This window comes from Rissa tridactyla, chromosome 2 (genome assembly GCF_028500815.1).
Source record: "Rissa tridactyla isolate bRisTri1 chromosome 2, bRisTri1.patW.cur.20221130, whole genome shotgun sequence".
Taxonomy (NCBI): Eukaryota; Metazoa; Chordata; class Aves; order Charadriiformes; family Laridae; genus Rissa; species Rissa tridactyla.
The window spans coordinates 35,271,765-35,296,010 of record NC_071467.1 but is presented as its reverse complement, the minus strand read 5'-3'; the positions used below and the strand labels follow the sequence as shown (position 1 = coordinate 35,296,010).

At 35.5% G+C, this 24,246-nt stretch overlaps 1 protein-coding gene across 2 annotated transcripts in view; it reads right to left on the bottom strand.

Annotated features, from left to right (window-relative positions):
* Positions 1 to 3,513: 3,513 nt before the first annotated feature.
* Positions 3,514 to 24,246, bottom strand: part of UBE2W (ubiquitin conjugating enzyme E2 W) — a 31,645-nt gene continuing 10,912 nt past the window's right edge. The window contains exons 2-6 of one of the 2 annotated variants that reach the window (XR_008464673.1): positions 17,119 to 17,210; positions 14,241 to 14,343; positions 12,052 to 12,207; positions 10,827 to 10,921; positions 3,514 to 6,430 (exon numbers count right to left, since the gene is read on the bottom strand). Coding sequence is in view for 1 of the 2 variants with exons in the window: in XM_054189926.1 (XP_054045901.1) it covers positions 6,417 to 6,430; positions 10,827 to 10,902; positions 12,052 to 12,207; positions 14,241 to 14,343; positions 17,119 to 17,210 (441 nt within the window). In the remaining variant the exon portion in view is untranslated. The remainder of the gene's footprint in view (positions 6,431 to 10,826; positions 10,922 to 12,051; positions 12,208 to 14,240; positions 14,344 to 17,118; positions 17,211 to 24,246) is intronic. The other variant, XM_054189926.1, reaches the window with a different exon arrangement.

Below are 24,246 nucleotides of genomic sequence, written 5' to 3'. Positions count from 1 at the left end.
CCTATACTGCTACTTTCACAGTACTAATCTTCAATGAATTGTCTTCACCTTATAAAGGTGTACTTTATTTTGTGCATGTGAAATATAGCTGTCCATGTTTTCTGTAGACATATGGACAGTTTAGAGAATAAGAGCATGACAGTCAAGAGTTATTCACTCTTCATCGGTCAGAATGACAGCTGCCACACACTCCTTACTGACCCAGTACAAATAAGAAATTGAGATCAAAGCCATCAGATTTCATCCATCTTTTGAACAAGACCTTCAGAGGAAGGGTTGAGATGAGGAACAGTGTGGTTCTGTCTTGAAAACCTCCTGCCACAGTGCAAGAGTCCTCTTCTTTAAGCATACAATACACAAACGAGATCTGTATCCAAGACTTCTGTCTCGAGTGTTTTCTGTATTAGAAGATGACTGTACCTCATTTGGCTTTCTATCTAATCTCAAGAGCATTTGATTTGTAACATAATGATTGCCTTCCTTTTGGAAAATAACTGGGCATTTTCTGAGCAGCTTCACTGAATCTGTAACTCTATATTTGATTAAGGTTTGACAATGTCAGTCTGATAAACTTAACCAAAAATATCCACACAGAGCAATGCTAGCAGCCTTGCTATTTCAAAAAAAAACCAAAACCCAAGAAGCCAACCAAAAAAGTCCTGGGCCCAGAAACTCAAGACATCCAAATAGAGAAGTAATCACCTGAAGGTTTTGGAACAACTTCAGAATTTTTACTAGAAAACAGAGTTACAACAGATAGGAGAATCCCCTGCCACAGACTGTCATATGCAGCCCAGACCTCCAGCTCTCAGGGTTCTCATAGCACATAACTCAGCTTCTGCATAAATCAAGGTTTCTAGTACTTTACATTATGCACAAAAGTCTAAAGATATGAAACATTATCTCCTGAACTGCAGCTGCACAATCCCTTCTATGTCTGGTACTAGGTTCTGAAGCTCTTGATTATGCAGCAAGCTGATTCAATTTGCTAATTGAGAAGAAAGATTTTCACTTTGTCTTCTCAAGTCAGTTTCAGACTGGTGTAACATCCTAAATCATCTCAGTGCAGACTCAGACAATAGAGCTAGATGCAAGGTAGGAATGTGAATCATTGATCATTGAGGCTGGAAAGGGAAGGAGGAGGAGTTCGAATTCCTCCTTTTCAGCAGCAGTAAACTAAGAAAAGACACTGAATAGCAGGACTCCTGCTTGATTTTATCTTTAAAGATAAAATGCCCTGGAGAACTGCCTTAGCACCATCCAGATAATACTGTAGTCCTGGAAAAAGAAAGGGCCTAGAATGTTCACCTGAACAGATTTAACCTTGACCTACTTGGCAGAAAGCACTCCAAAGGGCTCCAAGAGAACAGGTTCCCACCTGCTGAAGACAAGACAGAATTTTTAAGGTCTTATCATGGAGATTTGAAATACCAAAAGACAGAACAGCACGAGGGAAGCAACTGTGGTCAATGTTACAGGATCTCAGACTGTAACATCTTTCTTTCAGGCTATCATTATGGTTTTCAGTTCTTCAGTGGATTCCTATTCCAGAAAAGCAGAGTCTCTTGTAAAGCTGCTCTTTCACCAGCAGAAGTCAAGAGAAAAATGACACTTCAAAAGACCAAGTTACACTTGCAGATAGCATGTATGTAAACTGAAGTGGGTTAAATACAATCTAACCTACTATCACTGATACACACCTTAAGAGCTCCTGTGGAGTATTATACTAAAAGAGACTGTGGACAAAAGTTTATCAATCTGATCTCTACACTGATCTCATACACTGCAAGATCAACTGATTTTGCATTTAGGTCTTGCTTTTCAAATATAAAATAATTATCTGAATGAAACCCACACAGGTTTCTAAGGAAGCCACTTCATGACAGCGATTACTTTGGAACTGCAAAGTTACCAAAAATGGTCTTGCATTGTAATTTAAAAAAACCCCTTACTTTAAGTAGCTCCAACTTAGGAGTTGAATCAACTGCTCAAAAGCCCTCAAACACAACTTTAAAAAGTACTTAAAATCTAGAGGAAAAAATATGGCAAGCGACAGGACACCCTGCATTGCTATTACCAGTAAAATGAAATAAAAGCAGTTTTTAAGTACTTTCAAATTTGTATTTCTTAATTGTATTTTAATATAGTAAAAGAACGATCATGATATTTTTACTCTTCCAATTTTATTAAGGTATTATAAAGCCTGATGATTTGGAAAGTTCGTGGGAGTCCTGGAAACAACAGGCTAACAAGTCCCTGGCACACAAACCAAATCCCAAATCACTCTTCCCACCCTGCTGCGTAGCTGCAGCTGGAGATGGAATGTCACTAAGGCGGCTTAATTCTCCTTATCCAGTTCAACACTGTTCAGGTACCACTGCTATGACAGCAAACCCAAACTGGATTGAGTGATATGGGTTAAAAGTAACTGGTTTTAAAAGAAAGTTCGTTCAAACCTATCTTGTTTAGAATAATCAGGATTTGTCAGTGCACAAGCACAACATAATGCTGAATTGCTTCACCAGAAGAGGCAAAAACTATACTGGCTTCCCCCCAACAAAGCTAGAAATTATATAGCTGCATTATCACAAAGCTTTTAATATCAACAGGACATGCTCTAAGAAACATGAGTGCCACAGGTGTTGGTCCCCATCCCCTCCTCTCCCCTCCATGTTTTAAAACACCGTTTATTTTAATAAATATTTACATATACAAAAAAAAATCACCAAGAATATGACTGGAAAGCCTTATTATCAATTACATTTAAACCCTTCCTGACAGACATTTGTTTAATCTGTTCTTTAAAATCCTATTACTGACCTGGAAATTTTATGGTCTCCTAAGACCACACCTTTAAGAACTGAGGTGTGAACTATATTTTGTCAGACTTTCAAATAAAGTAATAACTAAAAATCAAACATCCAGAACAGCGTTCATAATATATGATATGTGAATGTTAAAAACAATTTTGCACAAATATAGGGGGTTTTAGGTATGAAGAAAGTGCCTTACTTGTTCTGAAACAGAAGCCATCACCTCTTGAAAAAAAAAAAAACAAAACACTGTACAAAACTGAAAGCAATTTAGATATGAGGCAGCAAAAGTTTCATTTAACAGTCCTGACATACGCTAACAAAGTAACAGAAACTCTCTTCCCACCACTGGAAGCAAACAAGATTTCTGCATCTGAAACTCCCCATTCAATGTTCGAAGTATTTGTCAAATGGCAAAGAACTATGATAAGGAACTATTTGATCATCTACATGAAATGAAAGCGCCATATCTTAGTGATTTATTTTTTTTTTAAGAAACTATTTCCTTCAGCTGTTAAAACAGATACTCTCTGGAGAAAAGAGAAAACACCTCACTATTATCCAAATTCCTCCCTTGATATCTATTACAGCATTTTGGAATTTCTGACAGCTTTGTCTCAAGAGTAGCTGAATATAAGGAACAGTGCTTCCGCACTCCACCATGAAAAGGTCCACACGTATTTCCATTCAAGGGTAGTAATCTATTTTAAAACAAGAATTTATTGTGTTGTAGTATAAAGACACTAAACACAAAACAAAGTGTTTAACAACATGAACATTGACACAAAATAAAAGCAAGATCGTTTCAAGCCAATTCTGTAACCATTTCATGTGAGAAATTCCAAGTGAAAGACAGTTATGTACACAGGGTCACCCTACAGAAAGGATGGCACCACCTTCATCTAATTCAAGCCCTATTTCAGGACATCATAGCATTGTCAGAATAGTTGCATTATTTTGAGGGCTTGAGTGGTACATCGGCTTTGTCTTGTCCCTCTGCATATAGGTGAACTTACCCACAGAGCGACAAGAGAACCAGTGGAGGCATTTCTACTGTAAACTAAAAGACTTGAGGTACATTCTCTTCTAATCTACCTTGCATTTTTTGGGGGGGGGGGGGGGGGGGGGGGGGAGGGAGTGGGAGGGTGATGTTATTAAAGAGCAGCATAAATTTGGTTGTTTAACTTCATTGTAGTTCATGTGATAGATCAATAAAATGTATTACGCTTTGCACTACAACGCACATCTTCAACAAAATACATACAGTATGTCATAAAGCTTCTCTGAAACCACGTATTGTAGTATGGCAAGTCACCACATGAAAAGATACATGAATCTGAGAAGATGAACTTGAACCATTTCTTCATAGACAATACCTTGTGTCACAATAAGGTCTCTTTCCTGTGGACTATTTGATAGGATCCATTATGTGAACCATTCATACATTAATTTCTCGACGATGTGTCAATCGTTTCAATCAATACAGAGCAGTAAACATGAATATACAGATTAAGTATCAGATTACTGCTCTTTCATATGAACCATTTCCAAAAACAACCAGTTTGATTAACTCACAACAATACAATTTCTCTAAATAAAAAGTTAGGAGCAGAACTATTTCATTTGTTTAAAATTATTATTTTTGGCTCTTAAAAGAAACTGAATTCTATGTTTTAAAGGCTCATTGTGAAAATATATACACACATCAAATTTATATCCAAAGCTAGATTTTTACCATTGAGTTTTAAAGGCCAAGAGATATTTTCAATACAGTAGAAAAAATAGCAGTTCCTGAAGTATATTGTATTCTCACTTCACTGGCAATATCCGTAACTCAGTTGCTGTACAAAATACTTCTCTGAAGCAAATCCATCTGAACTCTATCCACCCTGAGTTAAGCATCTATACTTTAAAAGGTTTTAAACATTAGGTAACAGAGAAGTATGTACAAGGCTATAAAACTTGTCAGTTATCATACAGCAGTAAGAAAAAAAAAATAATCAGTATTTTTAGCCAATTTTCTGTTTGCTATTGTAGATAGTCCTTCTGGGTTGGGTTTGGGGTTTTTTTTTGGCTTTTGTTTGCTTGTTTTTAAATCAAGTAGTTACTTAATTTAGACATTCATACATTAATCATTTGAATTTTTTTGAGTGCAACGATAAGGCAACAGTAAAAAAAAGTTATAGAAATGTTGCATATGTGTAAAGGTATTAAGTTTATAAAAGTGCTTCCTAAAAAGACAACCTAATTGCAGTATCAAAATATTACAGAGTGGTGAGAACAACTATCATTTCAATAAACGTTGCTCCATAGAAAAATGTCAATCTGATTTTAGGCTTTTTCCCCTTTTCTGGTGAAGTAAAAGCCTGGAAAAAAATTGGTATGGCTGCGTGGGACAAGCAAGTTAAGAAAATATACTTTAGTCTAAACTTAAATAAGAAGGTCCACACTTTTTTGTCAAAACATTAAGCCTCTGTCAAAAATGTATTTTTTTCTTTTTATAGTACAGGATTAAAAGACAAGATGATGCTTACAAGATAAAGAAATAATTTACATGAAAATATCTTCTGACAAAGCTTTTCAATCAAAATATTGTTTTGTAACATTCAAACATGACATACAACAACAAAAGAAACAGTGAATGCAAACAAAAAATGTTATATGGATTGCTTTCAAACACATAAATAAATGAAATATTGGTGTAGGCAGTAGGGCTCATGCTGATGGCTAGCAGGAAATAACAGTGTGCAATCTATTTGGAAAAAGCTCTAAAGTACAAATTACAAGCCCAATTACGGACTGCAGCAAGTTCAGTTATATCACTGCCATCCTCTCCTATCTCCAAAATAAATTCTTGATTAAATCACTCATACCCTAAATTACTCATACCTTTGCTTCAGAGATATGAATAACTATATACAAAAAGTAGTTTTATTTCACCATAGGGATAACATTGTACCTCTCTGCCAATGTCATTTGAAAAGCCTTCCATGTCAAAATAATTTGACAGCAGATAAACAATTTAATAAATATGCAATGACCTTATTACAGTCCTTCAGCTAAGCATGTTAACTCATGCTGCTAGTTTTGTCATCACAGTGCATAGAATCCAAATATAAAAGAATGGGGTGGCTTTTAAGGTAATGGTAGATCCCTTGCTTATAATCCAAATATATCCAAAACTTTCAAAAGCTGTCATGCATGTATCTTTTTTTCTGGCAGGAGCAAAACCTTTCCCTGGTACAATGTCCATTGCCGGCAATGGATGCACCAAAACCGCCAAGGAGCTCAGTGTTATTGCACAATATATGAAGACCTGGAATTCTTTCAAAAGCTTAAAATAAAAATAATGGAATTATTCTGACATTTCTGGACACCTGCATTAATACTGTATGACTAATAAAAGCATGTCAGTTGCATGGACTGAACCAGCGATCAACATGCGCCCAGAATGCACACTAGTAAAAATGCAGTCAAAGGAAGTAGTCTTCATTGCCTATAGGTCACTTCCAGTCAAAGGTTAAAGTTCAAAGACTGAATGATCAAAGTGCTCATTTTCTCAGTAGGACTATCTTCTGCTACGAGGATCACAAAATGGTGGCATCAACATGTGTCATCTTTAAAATAAAAGAAGAGCATTTATGGAAAACATATAAACATTCCAAGTCCAAATTAGCAAGGTGCTGTACGCAGAAACGATTCCCAGCATAGACAGTAACATGCAGTGGAAATACACCAATTGACTAATTCTGAGCTTTTGGTCAATAATGACTCAGGAAAAAAAGGAGAGAATACCAAACATAAAACTTCTAAAATACACATACACCCCCAGGCATATTAGTATTAGCAAATATTCCATTAAAAGGACAGTAATTTCCACATTCAGTATCTAGAAAGCCACTCATCAGGAAAATGAAAGACCAAATATGCTTAGCATTTTACCCCCCTGAAGCGCAGCAGCTATCAAACTGAGAAATCCTTTTATAAGGAATATATAACAATAAAAGCTGGCAGAGTGGGCTTCTCATGCATTCTCAACCCTTTATAGATACATATATACATATATATGTATGTATGTATATATTTATTTATTTCTCAAGAATCAACATGAACTATAGCTGACAGAATTATGGAAAAATAATAGGTTACTACTATAATCCTAAAATCTTACACCTGAAAATAACTTACACTCACCAAATTTTAGATACTGTGATTGGACAGAACATATCACCAAAAAACATATTCTATGCCAACCTTTCTGCATAATGCTCAATATTAAAATAAATATTTGCCTGTGAAAGCTCTCCCTTTTAAACTTCCACACATCAACCTGCAGTATATTTGCATTTGGTAACAGTAAATGTTAAGCTTGTTAAGAGAAAACAATCTTACTGTGTGGTTATTTTTAATGCACTTGTAACCTTGCACACTTAGAAAACGTAGCCTCATAAAGGGTATTTTTACTGTTTACCGTAAAGTATCAGCCAATAACAGCAGCTACATTCTCACTGGAAAACATTATGTCATCAATACTATTACATGTAAAAACCCTCTTCATTTTGATAGTAGGGTACTGTACATGTAAAAAAGATTGGACAAGGATGCAAGACTGATAGAAGAGGTATTTAGACTGTGTACTAGAAGCTTAGACCAAATACCAGAGAAAACACTTCCTACCAAAAAGAAAACAAACAATCAAACAAAAAAAAACCCCAAAATGCAAAACCCAAAAGCAGTAAGGAGGTGCTTGCTTAAAACAAACACCATTGCCCTCTTTTTTCACAAAAATCTACTTCCTGACAACATCAAAGCCAGGCAACAGCTTTATGAAACCATTTTCAGCCTGGATGCCCAAGAAAACTGTATCTGGGAGATCCTCCTCTGTCTTTAACACAACATAATCAACTCAGATTGAAATTCGACATGAAATTCAATGTACAGTTGAAGCAGATGTTGAGTATGGCAGACAAACTAGAAATATTTTTAGTTATCAAAGATCAGAAGTTTTGAAACAGGGCTTGTGAGGACAACAGTTTGTAGCAAACAAGGCTTATGAAGCAAATCGCTTTGTTGGGGCAGGGATGAAATTAGAGATTAAAAACTCTGTAATAAACTAGATGCACAGAGACACTTGTTTACATGTCAGAATATATTTCAAAGTGCCACTTTATTCCTCTGTGTTCACATTGGTTTGCTTTTACATCAGCCAACCATGCACTATTTGCTCCCAGCTAAATAAATTCCAGGCACTTACTGGGGGAAAAAAAAAGTTTTCCTTCAAATGCATATATTAAAAGTGATTACAGTCTTCCTCCTTTCTCATCAGAACACAGGGATTCAATTTCACATTAAAGCTAAACCAGGCCAATTGCTAGCTGACAACAGAAAGGGCAGAACCATTCTGCATCTCCCTCCACATGTTCTTGTATTTATTTCACCCAGTGGTTACCCTTGGACGGCTGGTTTTCCTTCTTGGTTGGGATTGTTTTTTCTCCCCTAATTTATCAGCCCAAAGTGGTTCAACCACAAGATCAGATATGTGACACTTGAGTTGAAGGGGCAGAAAATGAAGATGGCAGAATCATCTTTTCCAAGGGCTTGTAAATCTTTTCAGGTGTATGTAACATTGAAGACAGTTCTTTTTCCAAAGAGAGGTGGTTAAAATTAGCAGGCAAGCTACACTTCCCATTTTAGTGTAACCCACCATTTCTTCAAACCCATTAAGAAAACACTGAAAATTTAAAGATCAGGCCTTGGCAGTCTTATGTCCACAGAAGAGAAACAAAATTACTTACAACTGAGAGAAGGAGCAAGTGACACGCAAAACTTGAAGGAAAAACCCTCTAGCATTTAAGAAAATTTGTATTCAATGGACATCAAGCATGTTTTATTTTTTAATGTAAGAATTTAATGGGGGGGGGAAGTCCAATGAATCATGACCTCCTTTGTAATTAGTACTAAAAAAGAAAGTTAAACAAATTAAAATATTATGAAGCAAAACAGTAGGAGTTATTTAAATGAACTGACTTGCTTTTTCTTGCAACAGGTTGACGTTTAGGTTGCTCTGAATTTGGGGAGGGGTAGGATTTTCTGACTTTCAGAAAACAGCTATTGTGTAGTTACTTCACAGTAATTAAATGACTTGTTTAGTGGACTATAAGCAGTTTGATGGTTTTGAGCCACAATTATATAGCAACTTCCAGAGTAAGACAGCCCACATTTCCTTTCATAATCATTTGGTGCTTTGCTTGTTTAACTCAAATTGAATTTCATGAGTAAGAAATCAAAGTAGTATCTGCAGGCTGTTCTCCTTGATAGACTTCAATCTTGAATCAAAACGAGACTAGTACAAATTCAAAGTAGACAGAACATACTTTAATCACAAGATAAAGCAAATGAACGAAACTTTACTTGTTTCTCTTTAAAAATAACTAGCAAGTGAAAATAAAAATATTTACTAGAAACACTCCCAAAATTGCCAATAAAGAGAAAGCAAAACTAGAAATGGAGAAGCACCAAACACATTACAAGAGTGCAAAAACAGGAGGAGAAGAGAAAATGACTATTGAATAATCTGGTAACAGTGAAAAACCCAGCCTTGCAGGCAACAGGTTTACTATTCTTGGAGTCAATTTTAAAAACGATTTAAAGCACGACCACATGATAAACAGTTCTGAGTTTCTTAAATATCTCTTAATCCCATGACATACAGCACTCCTCTTAGTGTAACTGAAGTCACCTTGTTTCAGAGATACTATTAGAGTATTATGAGAAACAGAGTTATATTCTGTTACATTACCGTATATCAAAAAACACATGGGTCTCAGCAAGTATTATGAATCTCTCAAGCTTTTTTTGTTAAGGCAACTGTGGGCTTTTAAGAATCTAAGGGTTTTGCCCTTAAGTCACTTGCCTCTCCAGTCATTAACTCCCACTGTCTCAAAATACCTGGTCTCATTTCATGTAGGAGGCAGAACATGTCCTGGGGTGGGGAGGCAGTGAAAAACAGAGATGTCTTATGATGGAGACTTCAGTGAAACATAGTGATGGGATCGACTCCTCCTGCACCACCCTAGAACAGGTAGTACTGTGTGCTAACACATCCCTTCCCAAAATACACGGGCTTCCAATAACTACCATTTGTACAGTATTTTCCTAGGGAAAGCAAAGAAAGTGTTGACCAACAAGAGAGAGGAAAAGCATAGCCTGTCTCTACCCCATCCTCCTTTCTTTCTTCACTAATGGAGTGGATAAGACAAGAACATGTTGGGGCAGAAGAAAGAAACCACACAGTATAATGCCAGACAGAGAGCACAGGTAAAGGAGAAGAAAAAAAAAAACAACAAAAAAACCCCAAAAATAAAATGTACAAAACGCAACCAACCAAAAAAAACCTCAAACAAAACTAAAACGAAAATCCCAAGCCAAAACAACACATTAGCAGTATAGACACTGTAGAACTATACATAGCAATTTAAGTACGGTATTTTTTTTTATCACGTACATGTAGAATCTCATTACTGTAATATTGACTATTAGTTCTTAAGAGCCTTTAAGTCAGCCAACTGTCCAACATTTGAAATTCCGATTAACAGTAGAAATCTATTAAAACACTTAGCTGTTTACAAACATACAAACATCACAGTAAAAGCTTCTAATGCATTACCAACAGCTACAAAAAGCCCTGGTTTTAGAGCTAAACCTCATTTTATTATGGACCTTCCCCAACCCCAAACTTAAGACTTGTCATGGACTAATACAGTTTACCAGAACTTTCATTCAAATTCAGTCCTACAATTTAAAACATATAAATCTGTATTGTTTAAATTTCCATCAGGAATTATTAAAATTTGATATAAAAAGATCACAGCAGAGTATCTCAGGATTTTAATAACTTTTTGAAATTTAAAAATGAGTTTAAGGCTTTAAATGCATTTATCCTACTTTCCTACATTTTAATTGCCTTCAACCTAAAAAAAACTTCAAAATTCCTGGTCCTAGGTAAATACTTACCATGATACCACCATTTTGTTTTCTTTGGATTCTTGTTACATGTTCTTACATAAAATGAGTTATCTGGAGGTCGCCTCTGCAACAAAAGAAAAGACCTGCAAATAATCAAACAATCCTTATACTGTAATACATAAGCTATTTAATAAGCTTACGAAAGGCTACCACGTGAATGCATTGAAAATGAGGTAACAGGCAGGGCTAGACCTTTGTCAAGAAAAATCTCTTAAGGACCCAGGTAACAATTCTTACTGGAGACACTCCAAGCAAAAAATTAATGAAAAATATCAAACAGTTTGGAGACAGACAGGGCAAGAAAAAAAATTTAAAAAAATAAAATAAAGAAAGAAACGCACAAGAAAGGAACAGGTGTTGTTCAAAAAACCCAAATGAAATTCCTTTGCAGTCTGGAATCTAATTCTCATATACTAGATACAATTCCCATCCATAGGTCTAAGTTTGGAGTGGGTGAGAAAATAACTAAACCAAACACCTATATCTTATCAATACTTTTTATTCTTCAGCGTTCTTCTTAAATGTCATCATTATGCAAAACTAAAGTCATAGGATACAACACAAAGCCATTTTGGGGGTGTTTTTCTACCACATACACATGACAAGGACTGATTGGGAAGTGACATAAATAGGTATGTTTGGATAGCACAGATGTACAACTCTGACCACATCTAGCTTCCACAGACATTTCACTTGGAAATAAATGGTCAAGAGTAAAAGGGTTGTCTCTCTACAAAAAACAGTCTAAGGTATCATTGCCACTCATCTATGACCAAAAAAGCAGCTTAGCACCATTTACTTTGCTGAAATTAAAATGATCAAGGTCACTGACATAGTACAGCTGCAAAGCCTTACAAACATCTGAACTGAAGACATTTTGATAGTCATTTTGCACTACCCTTTACAGACAGAATCAATTTACAAAGAATTGTCCTAAAACATGATTGAACTTCACAATTAGTACAACTAGAAGGGTTCCATTCAATCCTCTTTTCCAATAATGATATATGAGCAGGTTACCATGAAAAAAGACGCAAAGTACTTACTGCACTGTTTATTTTGCAGTTCTAACTTAGCATTTTTTCAGTAGTAGAAACGTAGATATAGCAGTTTTGCCTATTTTAGAATTTGAGAAATGAAAGTCTCACTTTGCAAAGTAAAAAACTATTAATTTTTACTTATTTTACTCCAACAGTGCTAAAAAACCCCATACCTTTTCTTTGCAGCTGGAAAGCATGCTAATAATGCTAAGACAAACAGATTGCACTGAGAGAGCTGGGGACCAGTCTTCTGTTAGAATGGATAAGCAGATATGACCATTGCTATAAACATGAGGATGAACAGGAATATTGTCTCCAGTAAACATGACCTAAAAAAAAACCAAACATAATTGTAATCCACATTTTAAATAAGACTGTATTGCTTTTGGGAAAACAATAGTATCTTATTTAAGAAGCGCACCTACCATTTTCACTTACACTAAATAATACCATGTTAGGTTCATTCATTTTTGGAAGCTATAGGTGTCATCTTTTATGCAATGCAATAACATAATAAAACTCTACCACTCAGAACCATAATACCCAGATGCCTCTTAAGTGTTTCCGAAGTTATACAGATATGCGTATGTGTACAAATGTGTATACACGTACACAACACATCCACCTCACCACTGTCTACAGGAAAGAAGCAACACCATCATACAGGAAACTGAAATTAGAAAGCTTAAGCTATCTAATGGGAGATGGGTTCCTAAGGCAGCAGCAAAGCTGGATGTAGAATGATCTTTAAACTGAGAACAATCAGCCATTGGAATAATCTCCCCAGGGAAGTGGTGGATTCTCCATCATTGGACACTTAAGATTCATCTGGACAGGGTGCTGGGCCATCTTGTCTAGACCATACTTTTGCCAAAAAAGGTTGGACCAGATAATCCTTGAGGTTCCTTCCAACCTGGTGTTCTATGATATTGATATTTCTTAAACATTGAAGAGCTTACCTTCAAAATCCAGTAATGTATTTCACTTTTAACTAATGTCTTTCTTTTATAGGAAAACCACAATTAGGCATACCAGGTAAGTAAAAGCATGCACACTATGACAGACAACATACATCTAAATGCAGAAAACAAACAAGTGATTAAGCAGCAGAAGTGTAAACTGTCAACTCACAGTAAGTAGATTTGCAGGAGAGAGAATTATGACCCCAAGGTTTGTAATATAGAATGAACTTATTGCACAGCAGCATTTTTATAATGGAAATTCTAGCCATTGACAACAATCAAGTATCCAGTACTCAAATTCTTAACTGTTTTCTGTGCTAAAATTCAGTGTACATATATGGATGTAACTTGCTGTTTTACAATAAATTGCACAGAGCCACACACACAGGTTGCGAAATGAGTACAAACTACCTTACTTGGAACCAAACTAAAGTGGCTACTCTCCTATGGGTCACCTATGACTAGTTCACTGCAAACCTAATGGGCTACGGAAGTACAGGTGGCCAGTTTGTTCCTTAAAACCTGAGACTGAAATGTCAGCATTCTAGTTTTAATCATGGTACCTAAAAACATGTAATGTTTTAAGGTTTAAGTGTCTCTCACAGCTGTGTGCTTCAGCTTCAACACCAACGACAAAAGTGTCAGAGATCACTCTTGGAACTTTGAGCTGAAACAGACAGGACAAGAACTAAGGCACTCTTGCTTTTCTTCTTCCATTATCAGAGGAGTGGGGGTGATTGCCAAACACTACTCTTACCAGCCACCTTTTGTAACATTCCCTTCAGGTAATAGAGGGATAGATGTACAGAGCTCATTCTGCAGCCTAGTAGTATTGCTGCCCCTTCAGTTCTTTACGTTGCCATGAAAATAACAGTTGCTCAGTTATACACCTCAATTATAACCACTAGATTTGCAGGCCTCTCTTAAATATGTAATGTACCTATGAGAATTCCTACCACAAGCACAGTACTTCCCCATCTGTACTAACAATGTCAGCAGAGAAAATGCAAGAGGCTTAGAAACAAACTAGAAAAAAAAAAAAAAAAAGAAGTTGGAAGCAAAAAGAGAAGGCACAGAGCAGCAATCAGTTGTTTACTATGCTGCAGTGAAGGAGACCTTCCTACTTTATCCTGTGTTGCTCTTTCATGTGATATGAATATCAACCTCAAAGAAGCCTCCAGTTTACACTGCTCTTGCACCTCCCATGAAACCAAATAGACTGTCACAGCACTATACCTCACTGCAGATTCATTTTTAAAAGAAAAGAAATTTGCACAATGTGTTTAATACAAATTAAAGTAACTAAACCTCACACAAGGATATGTGAATGATACTAGTATTTAGCATGTGTCATGCAGCTATAACCTAAAGGTAGTGTTAAGCAAGAAGAAAGCAGTTACCTGAGGCGAATCAAAAGGATACCGGCTACTGAACTTAAATAGAAGCTGAAATTTCTCCCCTTCATATAGTGTTCCTGGAGCACCTTCCATGTCTACAATCCACCTAAGAAATGAGGAAAAAATTGTTAGTATTGCAGACTGAAAGATCATAACTTTACTCCTGGAGCACAGGACTAATCAAATCAATCACCAATCACAGCCAAATCTTCTGAACTCTCGATCAGTAACATAACTATCACAAAAGTGAATTAACACATCAAGCCTATGTTCGAAAGAAACAAACTTGGTATTTTACATACAGGCATTGATATAGCACCACAAATTATACAACTAATTATGACTTGAACTCAACACAGCCCCATCAGTTCCCAATAAAATGACTGTTAATGTTGAGACAACAAAGCTGAAACAAAAGACCTGTTCCAAAGTTTATTCCTACACAAAAACAAGTTTGGAAGGAAACAAACTAGTATGCATTCTCTTTCATGTTTGGTTTTTTTTTTTTTTTTTACTTTTCTGTCAAGGAAATCATCAATACAATTCATTAAAATAAAACCCGTATCCAAGGGGGAAAGGCAATGCTCCTCTTGCACCTACACCTGTGGAAAAACTCAGAAATTAAATGGTATATAACCTGGCAGGTAATGAAATCAAAACTGCAAAAGTTGATAGTAGGAAAAGGTCACAGAAAATTAAAAACAAAGCAAAAAAAAAAAAAGAATGCTTTGCAACTCTAATAAAGATAACACCTCAACTATCAGTCTGATGATCCTATTCCAATCTCTCCATCCCCCATCATATACACTTTCCCCATGTATTTAAGCTGCGCACATTTTTTATCTTCCCCTCTGTTACTCTTTTTTTTTTTTTTTTTTTTTGAGAAAAATTGCTTCTCTACTGAACTGCTAGCTGTCACACTCTTCACAAGGAATGCATCTTCAACAGTAGCACAATGACAGCTGTACTACTGGTTCCATATTTTAATTTTGTGAAGACTCCTTAAATTTAATGTATCTGTACTCCAGACCACTAATCTCTTCTTATGCCTTGTGCTTTTACATTTATACACATGCTGCACCAATATTCTTCAGTTTTATTGGTTCTTGTGATCCAGAACCTTCACTTTCAAGTTTCTAAAATAGTTTAAATTTACTAAGTAGAAGATAACTCTGCCTGGCCATTGCTCCTTTTATGGTCAAGAAATCACTAGAACTCATGTTTCCTGTGTGCTTTACGGTTTAGCCATCTCAGATTTCTAATCCTTGTGTATTTAAAATAAATGATTGCTTAACATTTCAAATGACCCAGTTACATCATGGGATCCGATTATTTTATTCAACATCTTTCAAAAGCAAGCTAGTATTGCTACACAAATCTTTACTGCACCAGTTCAAACTGCAACTTGGTTAATGAACTCGGAACATACTACTTCATGCATCAGGAACCCTCAAAGAGAAAGGGTTCTGTTACTTGTGACAGAAAGCTTCTTAAATAGTGACAATTCCAAAATCTGGCATGACAGTAAACAGGAAGTTTTTATTTGTATGGTAAAAAATTGTACATAGCAGAAAAAAACCCCAACAATGAGGTAGTACCCTGGGAACAGGGAAAGTGTAAGAAAAATGGCAATCCACAAACAGAAAAAAAACACCCAATATTTTTTTTTTTCCTTTTTCATCTGTTCATCTGCTGTAAACTTACACTTAATAGTTGTTTTTTGTTTACATGGGAGAAGAAGACTTGCAATATTAGTTTCAGTCCTTCCTCCCACCACCCACCCCCCCAGCCCCCCAAATTTAAGTATTTTCCTTCAGTGGCCTGTCCAGCCCAAACCACAACACCAAAGAAAAAACCAAAGTCAAGCAAAAAATACAAGCTGTAATTCAGCAATTTCACAGCAGTTTATTATTATTATTACCAAACTCTGGAAAGTACTATTTCGATTTATTTCAGTCATATTCATCTGCATGAACTAACACAAAACCCAGCATCATTTAAAAAGCAACATCAGTGTTTAACTCAGTATACACAAGGCTCAGAAAAGCCTCTGAGTGCCACCACCAAAAATGCACATGCAAAGCAACATCAGAAGTCAGCTCTATGCTGTTTTTAAATTGATCCATCAATCAATAATATAGTCCAGAACATATAGCCTGAGATCCATATTTTCATCAATATTTACATCTGCTAAAATTTTTTTAAACTTTTTTCTAAAATTAAACTTAAGAAAATTATCTAAAAGAAATGTCAACACAGTCTAAATATTTTTCATTTCAGTCTATTAAAAAAAATAGTTTAAATACCAGGAACAACACCTGTCCATTTTAATGGACAGCACAGAGAATATTTAACCATGTTTCTCTTTCCATTTTGCTAATCACAGAAAAAAACTACAGTTGGGAGGAAAGTGCAAAGAAATGCACTTAGATAACTTTGCTCTTTAAGAAGCTTCCTCAATTTGCTTTCCAGAAAGAAGGCAATGGAAATTAACAGCTACAAAACTCAAACACTCAACGCAAATAATTCAGAAACCAGCTACTCCATTATTTCAATAAATTTTGAAGTGTTTCAGAGGTTAGTAGCTATGAGAGATTATTAAATTATTTTGTTCTAAAACATGCAGAAGTTTTTACCAATTGACATTTTGTTAGACGGTAAAATGCCTAATAAAAATTTAAATAATTCACTATCCAGTTCCTTAAGAGTGTCCAGCATGTTACTGCAATATGCTCATTAAGTAGAGCAATGCTTCGTTCCCTAGACTAAAAACAGAAATTGAGAACGTTACTTGGAATAAGTGGTGGAAGTAGCATGCAGAGGATTTTTCATTACTTACACTTTTCAGCTTGATAGCAAAAATAAAATAGTGTATACTTACTGTGTAATTGAATTTTGTACACTCTTTTCATTTAGAGTCATTCCTGGAGGTGGATCATTTTGCAATGCCAATAGTTCTTTTTGTAATCGTTTCTATAAAGAAATTGTATAGAATATTTGAAATATTAAATAACGTTCGACAATAAACATGCACACTAAAGTACATCTCATTCATTACTGAAAGGTAAAAGGAGTTTTATTTGAAAAATTAAATAAAGTGAAACTGAAAGGTGAGGAAGAAGGAAGACTCCTCTCCTAGAAATTAAACTGAAAAGTCATAGGCCTTAAATCTACTTTTTTGGTAAAACGCAATGGCACTTACATTTGCAACACTGCTAAGTGAAGAACTGTAGCGCTACGAAATACACAGAAGCATCCAGGATTTTGTCATATTACAATGTCAATCAGAGCTCTACACCTAGCTGTGAACATTTCATATTCCCCTGATAACATCAGACTTACAATTAATTCTCCCAGATTTTAACCGCACAACTCTTCCTCCCTTAAGTAATTTACAACACTTCTATCTGGCACCTGTGCAAGCCTTTGCCTTGTTCTAAGTCATCCCAGAAGACAGAACACAAAACTAAAACAAGACTATGTGACTTGCAGAACACAAACAGTTTTATAACTTTCCAGTAATTGCATCTTAGAACCTACAGAATTGTAATATTTAGAAAAGCGTTACACCTTAGGTGTAATTCTCAGGTAATTCTTACCTATTTTGACAGGGATAATTCTGTAACCGCAACCAGCTGCTACTATAACAACTATTAGAACTGTTTCTTACAATCTATGGAGAAAGGGAAACGCAACCTCTGTGAAGTGCTATCATTGGCACTGCTTTCAGAGTATATTTTCTCCATATAAACAGTTATGCAATATGTTTTGTCATTTCCAAGCCATCTAGATAACAGAAAGTTCAAGGCTTTCTCATTTCTTACTCTCCTTTTTCCTGCCAAAAATTTTCATATTTACCACCTACCAGTCCACCTCCATCATCCTACTAGTCGAAATGACCTTACATAAGATTTAAGCCTGACCTAGCATTCAAGAGGAATAAATGTTTATCACACATTTGTATCTGTTCCTTACTAATTTTCAAAAAACCCTTTCAGATGCTTAGTAGAACTTAAAAAAATCCACAGGGGGAAAAAAAAAGTGTTCATTTGTTAACATAGAAGTGATTCAGTATCTCACCAATACCCTTGAAATAAGACTACGATAAATTCAGACACACAACTCCTAAAGCAAACTCCATCGCACATTTGCAATTTACATTTTGAAATAACTTACTGTCTCTATCAAGCAGCCCTGAAAACTTGCTTTGGGCTTCTATTCTGTAAGTTCCTACCTTGAGCCTAAATACACACTTTAAAAGTCTTTTATTCGCAAGCAATTAAACAAGTATGTTTTGAAGTGAAATGTTATGTCATAAAAGAATTTTAAAGGCTGTTATAATCGATGTACAGATATAAACAAACTGAAAAAACAATGCTAGCATTTTCCTAAGAAAGCTATATATACATATTGCTAACAGTGAAAAACAGATTAGATTCCTCGTGTTCATCTTTTGCTTTCTGCACAGTTTAAGAAAATTTCAGATTATAAATACCAACAGTGTTTAACACTACTATTATGAAGTAAACTCCAAAAGAACAAAGTTCCAAAGCCATCTTACAAATCCTTAATATGAGTGGCAGAGATGTTTTGAAGTCAATTCTCTTTCTGGCACTTTCCAAGACTACCATAAAATAAATCTCAATGGAGTCAACCTGTGTACGCCTTGTCATATAGATCATCATATATAAAAATATTTTAAAAGTTCAGAGATAAGAACTTTATATGATAGGGGAAAATTCAAACTCTTTCCCTTAAAAAGGGGATCTGGAAACATTAGGGGAAAAGTAGTAGAGAACAAATGTATATAAGAACAGCAAATAATTCAGTAGAGCCATTTACTTATACATGTAGACCAACTACATAACTCTGTCTTTATAAAAAGGAGCCTAAAATCCATTTTAAAATTAAAACCAGTCATATTAAGGTATCAGTATCTGATCACAGTAATTTGAGAAGAAGAAATTTTGTTTGTTCAGTATCCTACCAAAAATTCCAGTTTATCAACACTTAAAATTTCCTCTCGTTTGAACTTTGGACCTTTGGCTCTTTTCTCCAGCAACTATCTTTTCAGTTTAATACTGTCTCAGTCGCTGTTTTATCCATCTCACCAACGCAAAAAATATTCTCTCCAGCTGCTTCACAGCTTTTCAGTTCTCACATATAATATTTATTGATTGTCCTAACAAAACAGTAACTCAAGCGCAAAAAAAAAATAAAAAAAAATAGAAAATGTGTACTTGATCAGCAGTGTACCACTGAAGTTCTCAGTTCCTCTGATCTTAAACATTAGCTGACACTATCATGGGGAACCATCCATTAAACACAAATACATACAGACACCACATTGCTTCTCATCAGTTGCAACATAAAACATACTACGATCCAAAAACGCATCCCAGAGAAATGACAGGACATATTACTATTCACACTTTGGGTCACAAGTATCATGGTAAACAAAATCTTTGGGTCAAAAGTATCATGGTAAACAAAATCATACTTTTAAAGACAAAAAGGAAATTATAATTTCCAAGTTAGCCAGTTCAAACAAGTATCAACCTAAGTTCAGTTTACCTGTATTTGCAGCTCTCAGTGAGAACAGCAATAAAAAAAAAAAATCATCTATGTCATTCCCATACAAAGCTGAAAAGAGCACATTCAGTAGAAAACTGATATATTATCTGACTATTAAGCCAAAGAAACTCAATAATGTAAGTCACTCAGAACATTCCTAGTGTTGTAATGAAATGGAACGAAAACAAGCTTTAGCAAGGAAATTTATAACTTTGAAATAAGGGAATCCACAAAGAAAACTTGACTATGATCACCTATTACGCATCGAAAACTCCAGTGCAATTCTGATTAACAGTAAATTAATCAGCTCCACACTGGAAAAGTAGGGAGGGGACGCAGAGGTCAAGAAACCCACAGCTCTTCTGGACTTGGTCTTCATTCAGAGGAATGTCCCAAACAGCACCAAGTATCAGCAAAAGGCGTTATTCCCTTCAGCCTCACTGTAACCACTCTAACCCCGTGCCTGTCTGAAGTATCAGCTGTGTTCTCCATCAGACTATGCCCTGACAGATTTCATGTATCTCAATATTGCTCCACTTCAGGGTGAGGCTGGGAAAAAAAAACACAAAAAAACCAAAAGGCCAACTACAAATGAAGAGGATATCACCCCAGAATTGCAGGCGATCAGGACAGAAGACCAGCAACTGCTAGGAGAGATGGCACATAATCCGATTTATTTTTATTCTCTCCAGCTATACTGACCATCTTGAATAACTTCCCTTGAAATTAAAGGTCAAAAATACCATTTTATAATAAATTCCTAGATTTCTCCAGTCCCCATAATGACGGAAACTCTGAAAGTGTTAGACAGCTCACAGGGCAAGGGGGGAGGAAGCTTTTAAAGCTTTCATAAGTAATACTCTAGCCAGCACAGTCTAAAGATAGAAGCAAGGCAAAGTTCTTACACAACAGAATTACTTTTACTGATACACATTTAAGATGTGATTATTTATGGGAATACAAGCCTTATTTGGGTTTTTTCCCCAACTGGAATAATAAAATATACTATCTATTCTACAACTCTCTACTGTTCCATTAACCATGCCACAGAAGTTAGTCATACCTTATCTGACAAATACAGCTGGGTATCTTTAATAGGCTTTCAGGAAACATTTTCCAAAAAAATTATTTTTTTTTTCTCTATCAAGCATCAGCTCAATTATTTCTGTACAAACTAACAAATAGCTACCTATAGACCTTATCCAGAAGACACTCAAGAGCAATTTATAGCAACTGTAACAAAACTGTAGAGGCCATAATGGTCTACTAACCAGAATTCATTCAATACTGAAAAACTGTTTTAAGAGAGTGGCAAACTAATATTTAGAAACTTGTCCTTTCATCAACTTCTCTGGTCAATTCATTCCAGTGTTGGAACTACCCTCATGGTATAAAATATTTCTTTTATATCTTATGGGAACATCTCATGTACCAAGTTGTGTCTGTTGCCCTTTGCCTTCCCACTGTGGCCCCATTTTCCCCATCACCCTCCCATTAGAGCATTGTAAACTTCAGCAAGATCTTCCCTTTGCCTTCTCTTCTTAAGGCTCAAGAAATCCAGTCAGCCTCTCCTTGTAAGTCACATAGTTCAGCCCCTAACCATCTTGGTGACCATCTGTTGGACTTACTCCAGTACATCCATGTCCTTCTTCTACTGGGACTCCCTTTAGGGAGTAACTCCAGATGTGGTCTCAAGCGCCAGAGAGAGGGGGGAAGAATCACTTTCCTTAAGCTGCTAGCTACACGCTTGCACACACAGCCTAATATGCAGCTAAGGATATTCAGAAAATTTGGAAGATACTCTCCAAAGATATTATGAAGGACTACTTTTTCTTACTCTCTCCCTTAAGCAACTTACAAATAATTTGTCTCATGTTATGTGTCATTAATACACAAAACTGGATTATCAGGAGGCAGATCTAGTTTAGAAAAAAAAATTAAAAAAAATAAGCTCTTAAATGAAGCCCTTGAAGGCCAGATTCATACAGTTTAATTAGGAAATTGAGCTCCTGGTTACCATAGTAATGCAGAAAACATCTAAAGTTTAAATGCAACAACTTGAAATTCATTCCTCTTTGGTGTTTAACAATTATAGTACTAGCTGACCAAAGAGGTTACAAAGAACATTAATTTTCTTAGAGTAACACTAAGTCTAAAGGCTACTGTAATATCATGCACAAAACCAGAAACATGCACCCTTAGCTTCAAAGATAATCCAGTTATCTACTTTTAAAAAAAAAAAAAAAATATGTAACTCTCACATACCAAGCCCACATACTTTACGCACAAAAGGCACGCTGCAATTGCAAGTTTCTGAAATCAAGAATTTGAAAAGGAACAGTTTCAGAAAGAGAAAAGCCTTCCTTGTATTTGACAAGCATGAATACAGAAAACTGTTTTTCTGGCACAAAATTATTAGAATTAGCAGCAACATACATAACTGGACTATGTAGAATGGATTAACACTTTTCAGACAATTTTAACTACCTCATTGTAGAATCTTATAAACTTAGGACTTGAAGATACCTCAGGAAGTCACCTCTCCATATTCCTAACATAAGGATGGATGGATCAAAGATTCTTAAAATATCCTTGTAGTTAAAAGCCTTTAACATTTTCCACATCATCCTATCTTTTGCTTTTATAACTGGAAGAACTTTCTTCACAGTAAGAGATCTAGGTGAGCTGAATGAATTATGTCAAAATACTTCTTGTTACTCCTCATGGATACAGAATAGAATTCTTTTACTTATTTCAATTTACTTCTCTCCTTCCCCAGTCTTTACTAAACTAAACACATAATTCTTTCAACTCCCCTTTCTCCAAGTCTCATTTTCTAAGCCTTTAATTTTTGCTGGTAGCCAGGTGTCTCCTTATATATGTTTTTTTAATATATATATGTATTCATAAAAATATACTTTTTTTTACATATATATATATAAATAAAAGAAGAATGTGTCATCATGACACTTCTGTGAATATATCCCAGAGATTTGTTTTATGATTGTAGCAGCACAATACTTTTGACTTACTTTCTGTCTGCACTCAAAACCTGGAATCTCTCTTCCACACAAGCACTGGTCAGACTGCTACTCATCCATATTTGTAAACTAGACTCCCTTTCCCCCTCTCTTCCCCTTATTAAATACTTTCCGTCTTCCTGTACTAAACTGCATGGTTTTGATTTTAAACCCTGTCCACTTGTCACATATGCATTCTGAAAGAACGCTTATATCCCAATCATCCAAGCTGCTTTCAGAAAGCACGCAGCACCAAGCTTGACACAACCAAATGCCCTCTTCTCAATCAGACACACAGTTCAAACAAGAGTGATTTTACTACAACCAAACTACAACTGTGATCCCTTGAGAAGTGGTCTTTGCAGTTAATTAGGGAGGGGAAGAATCCACTGATTTATACCACATTTTTCTTGTGTGCTTACTCAAATGTCACACTAATGCAAGTCAAAAATACTTGTACAGTCAGAATACAGCTACTGCTCCTCTTTCACAACAGTTACCACACAATACGAGCAGGATATGTTAGTTCAATACTATTCTTCTTCTGAAATACATTTTGCCTACTTTTTATCAGGTTAATCATCTTATATCCTGTAGGTATCAGAGACTATTCATTCCAGTGATTTCCAGAAGCCACACTTTCACATTATAGTAGAGGATTAAAAATAGTATTTATCATCTGGAAACTCAAAATAAACGTCAAAGAACTCAGATTCAGTTGCTTAAACACTTGAAACAAAAAACCCCAAACCTAAAACACACAGTTGTATCCTAATGACTGTCGTAATACCCAATGCCTAAAAGGTATTTAATATGTCCTTTTTGTTTGGCATGACTTACTGCCTCATTTTTAATTTAAGTATCTGTGTCAACTGTTCTTTACTTTCCTTTTCTATTCACAGGCTCATCTCTATCTTTCTAGTGATTTAGAAAAACCTTTCTTGAGTTTTTTCAAATCCGCTAGTTTAAAACAATGCACCGTGGATAGATTTCACTCTTACATGCTTGTCCCTTTCTTTTATATTGAGCTCTAGCAGTAAATACTTATTTTCACTTTTCTGTTTTGCACAAAGCCTTTTTCAATCTTCAAGTCACTAAACAGCTCCTCATGAAGCCATCCTGACTTTTCCTAGATTTCATATATTTTTCCATATTGACACAGCTTGCCACTGTAAATTAGTATTTTCTTCTAGAAACTTGAAGCCCTTCAACACTCTTAATTATCAGGAGTCCTTTTTTATATTTCATATAGAAGCTCCCTTCCCGCTCATCTACTTTCTATTAAGAGACTGCAAAAGACAACACAGACTGCAATCATGGAGTTATTTACATAAGGGGGGAATACATGAAGGATACACAGGCAATCTTAATTTGATCTTTTCCTTATTTTTGAGAGGATTTTATGCTTAAACATT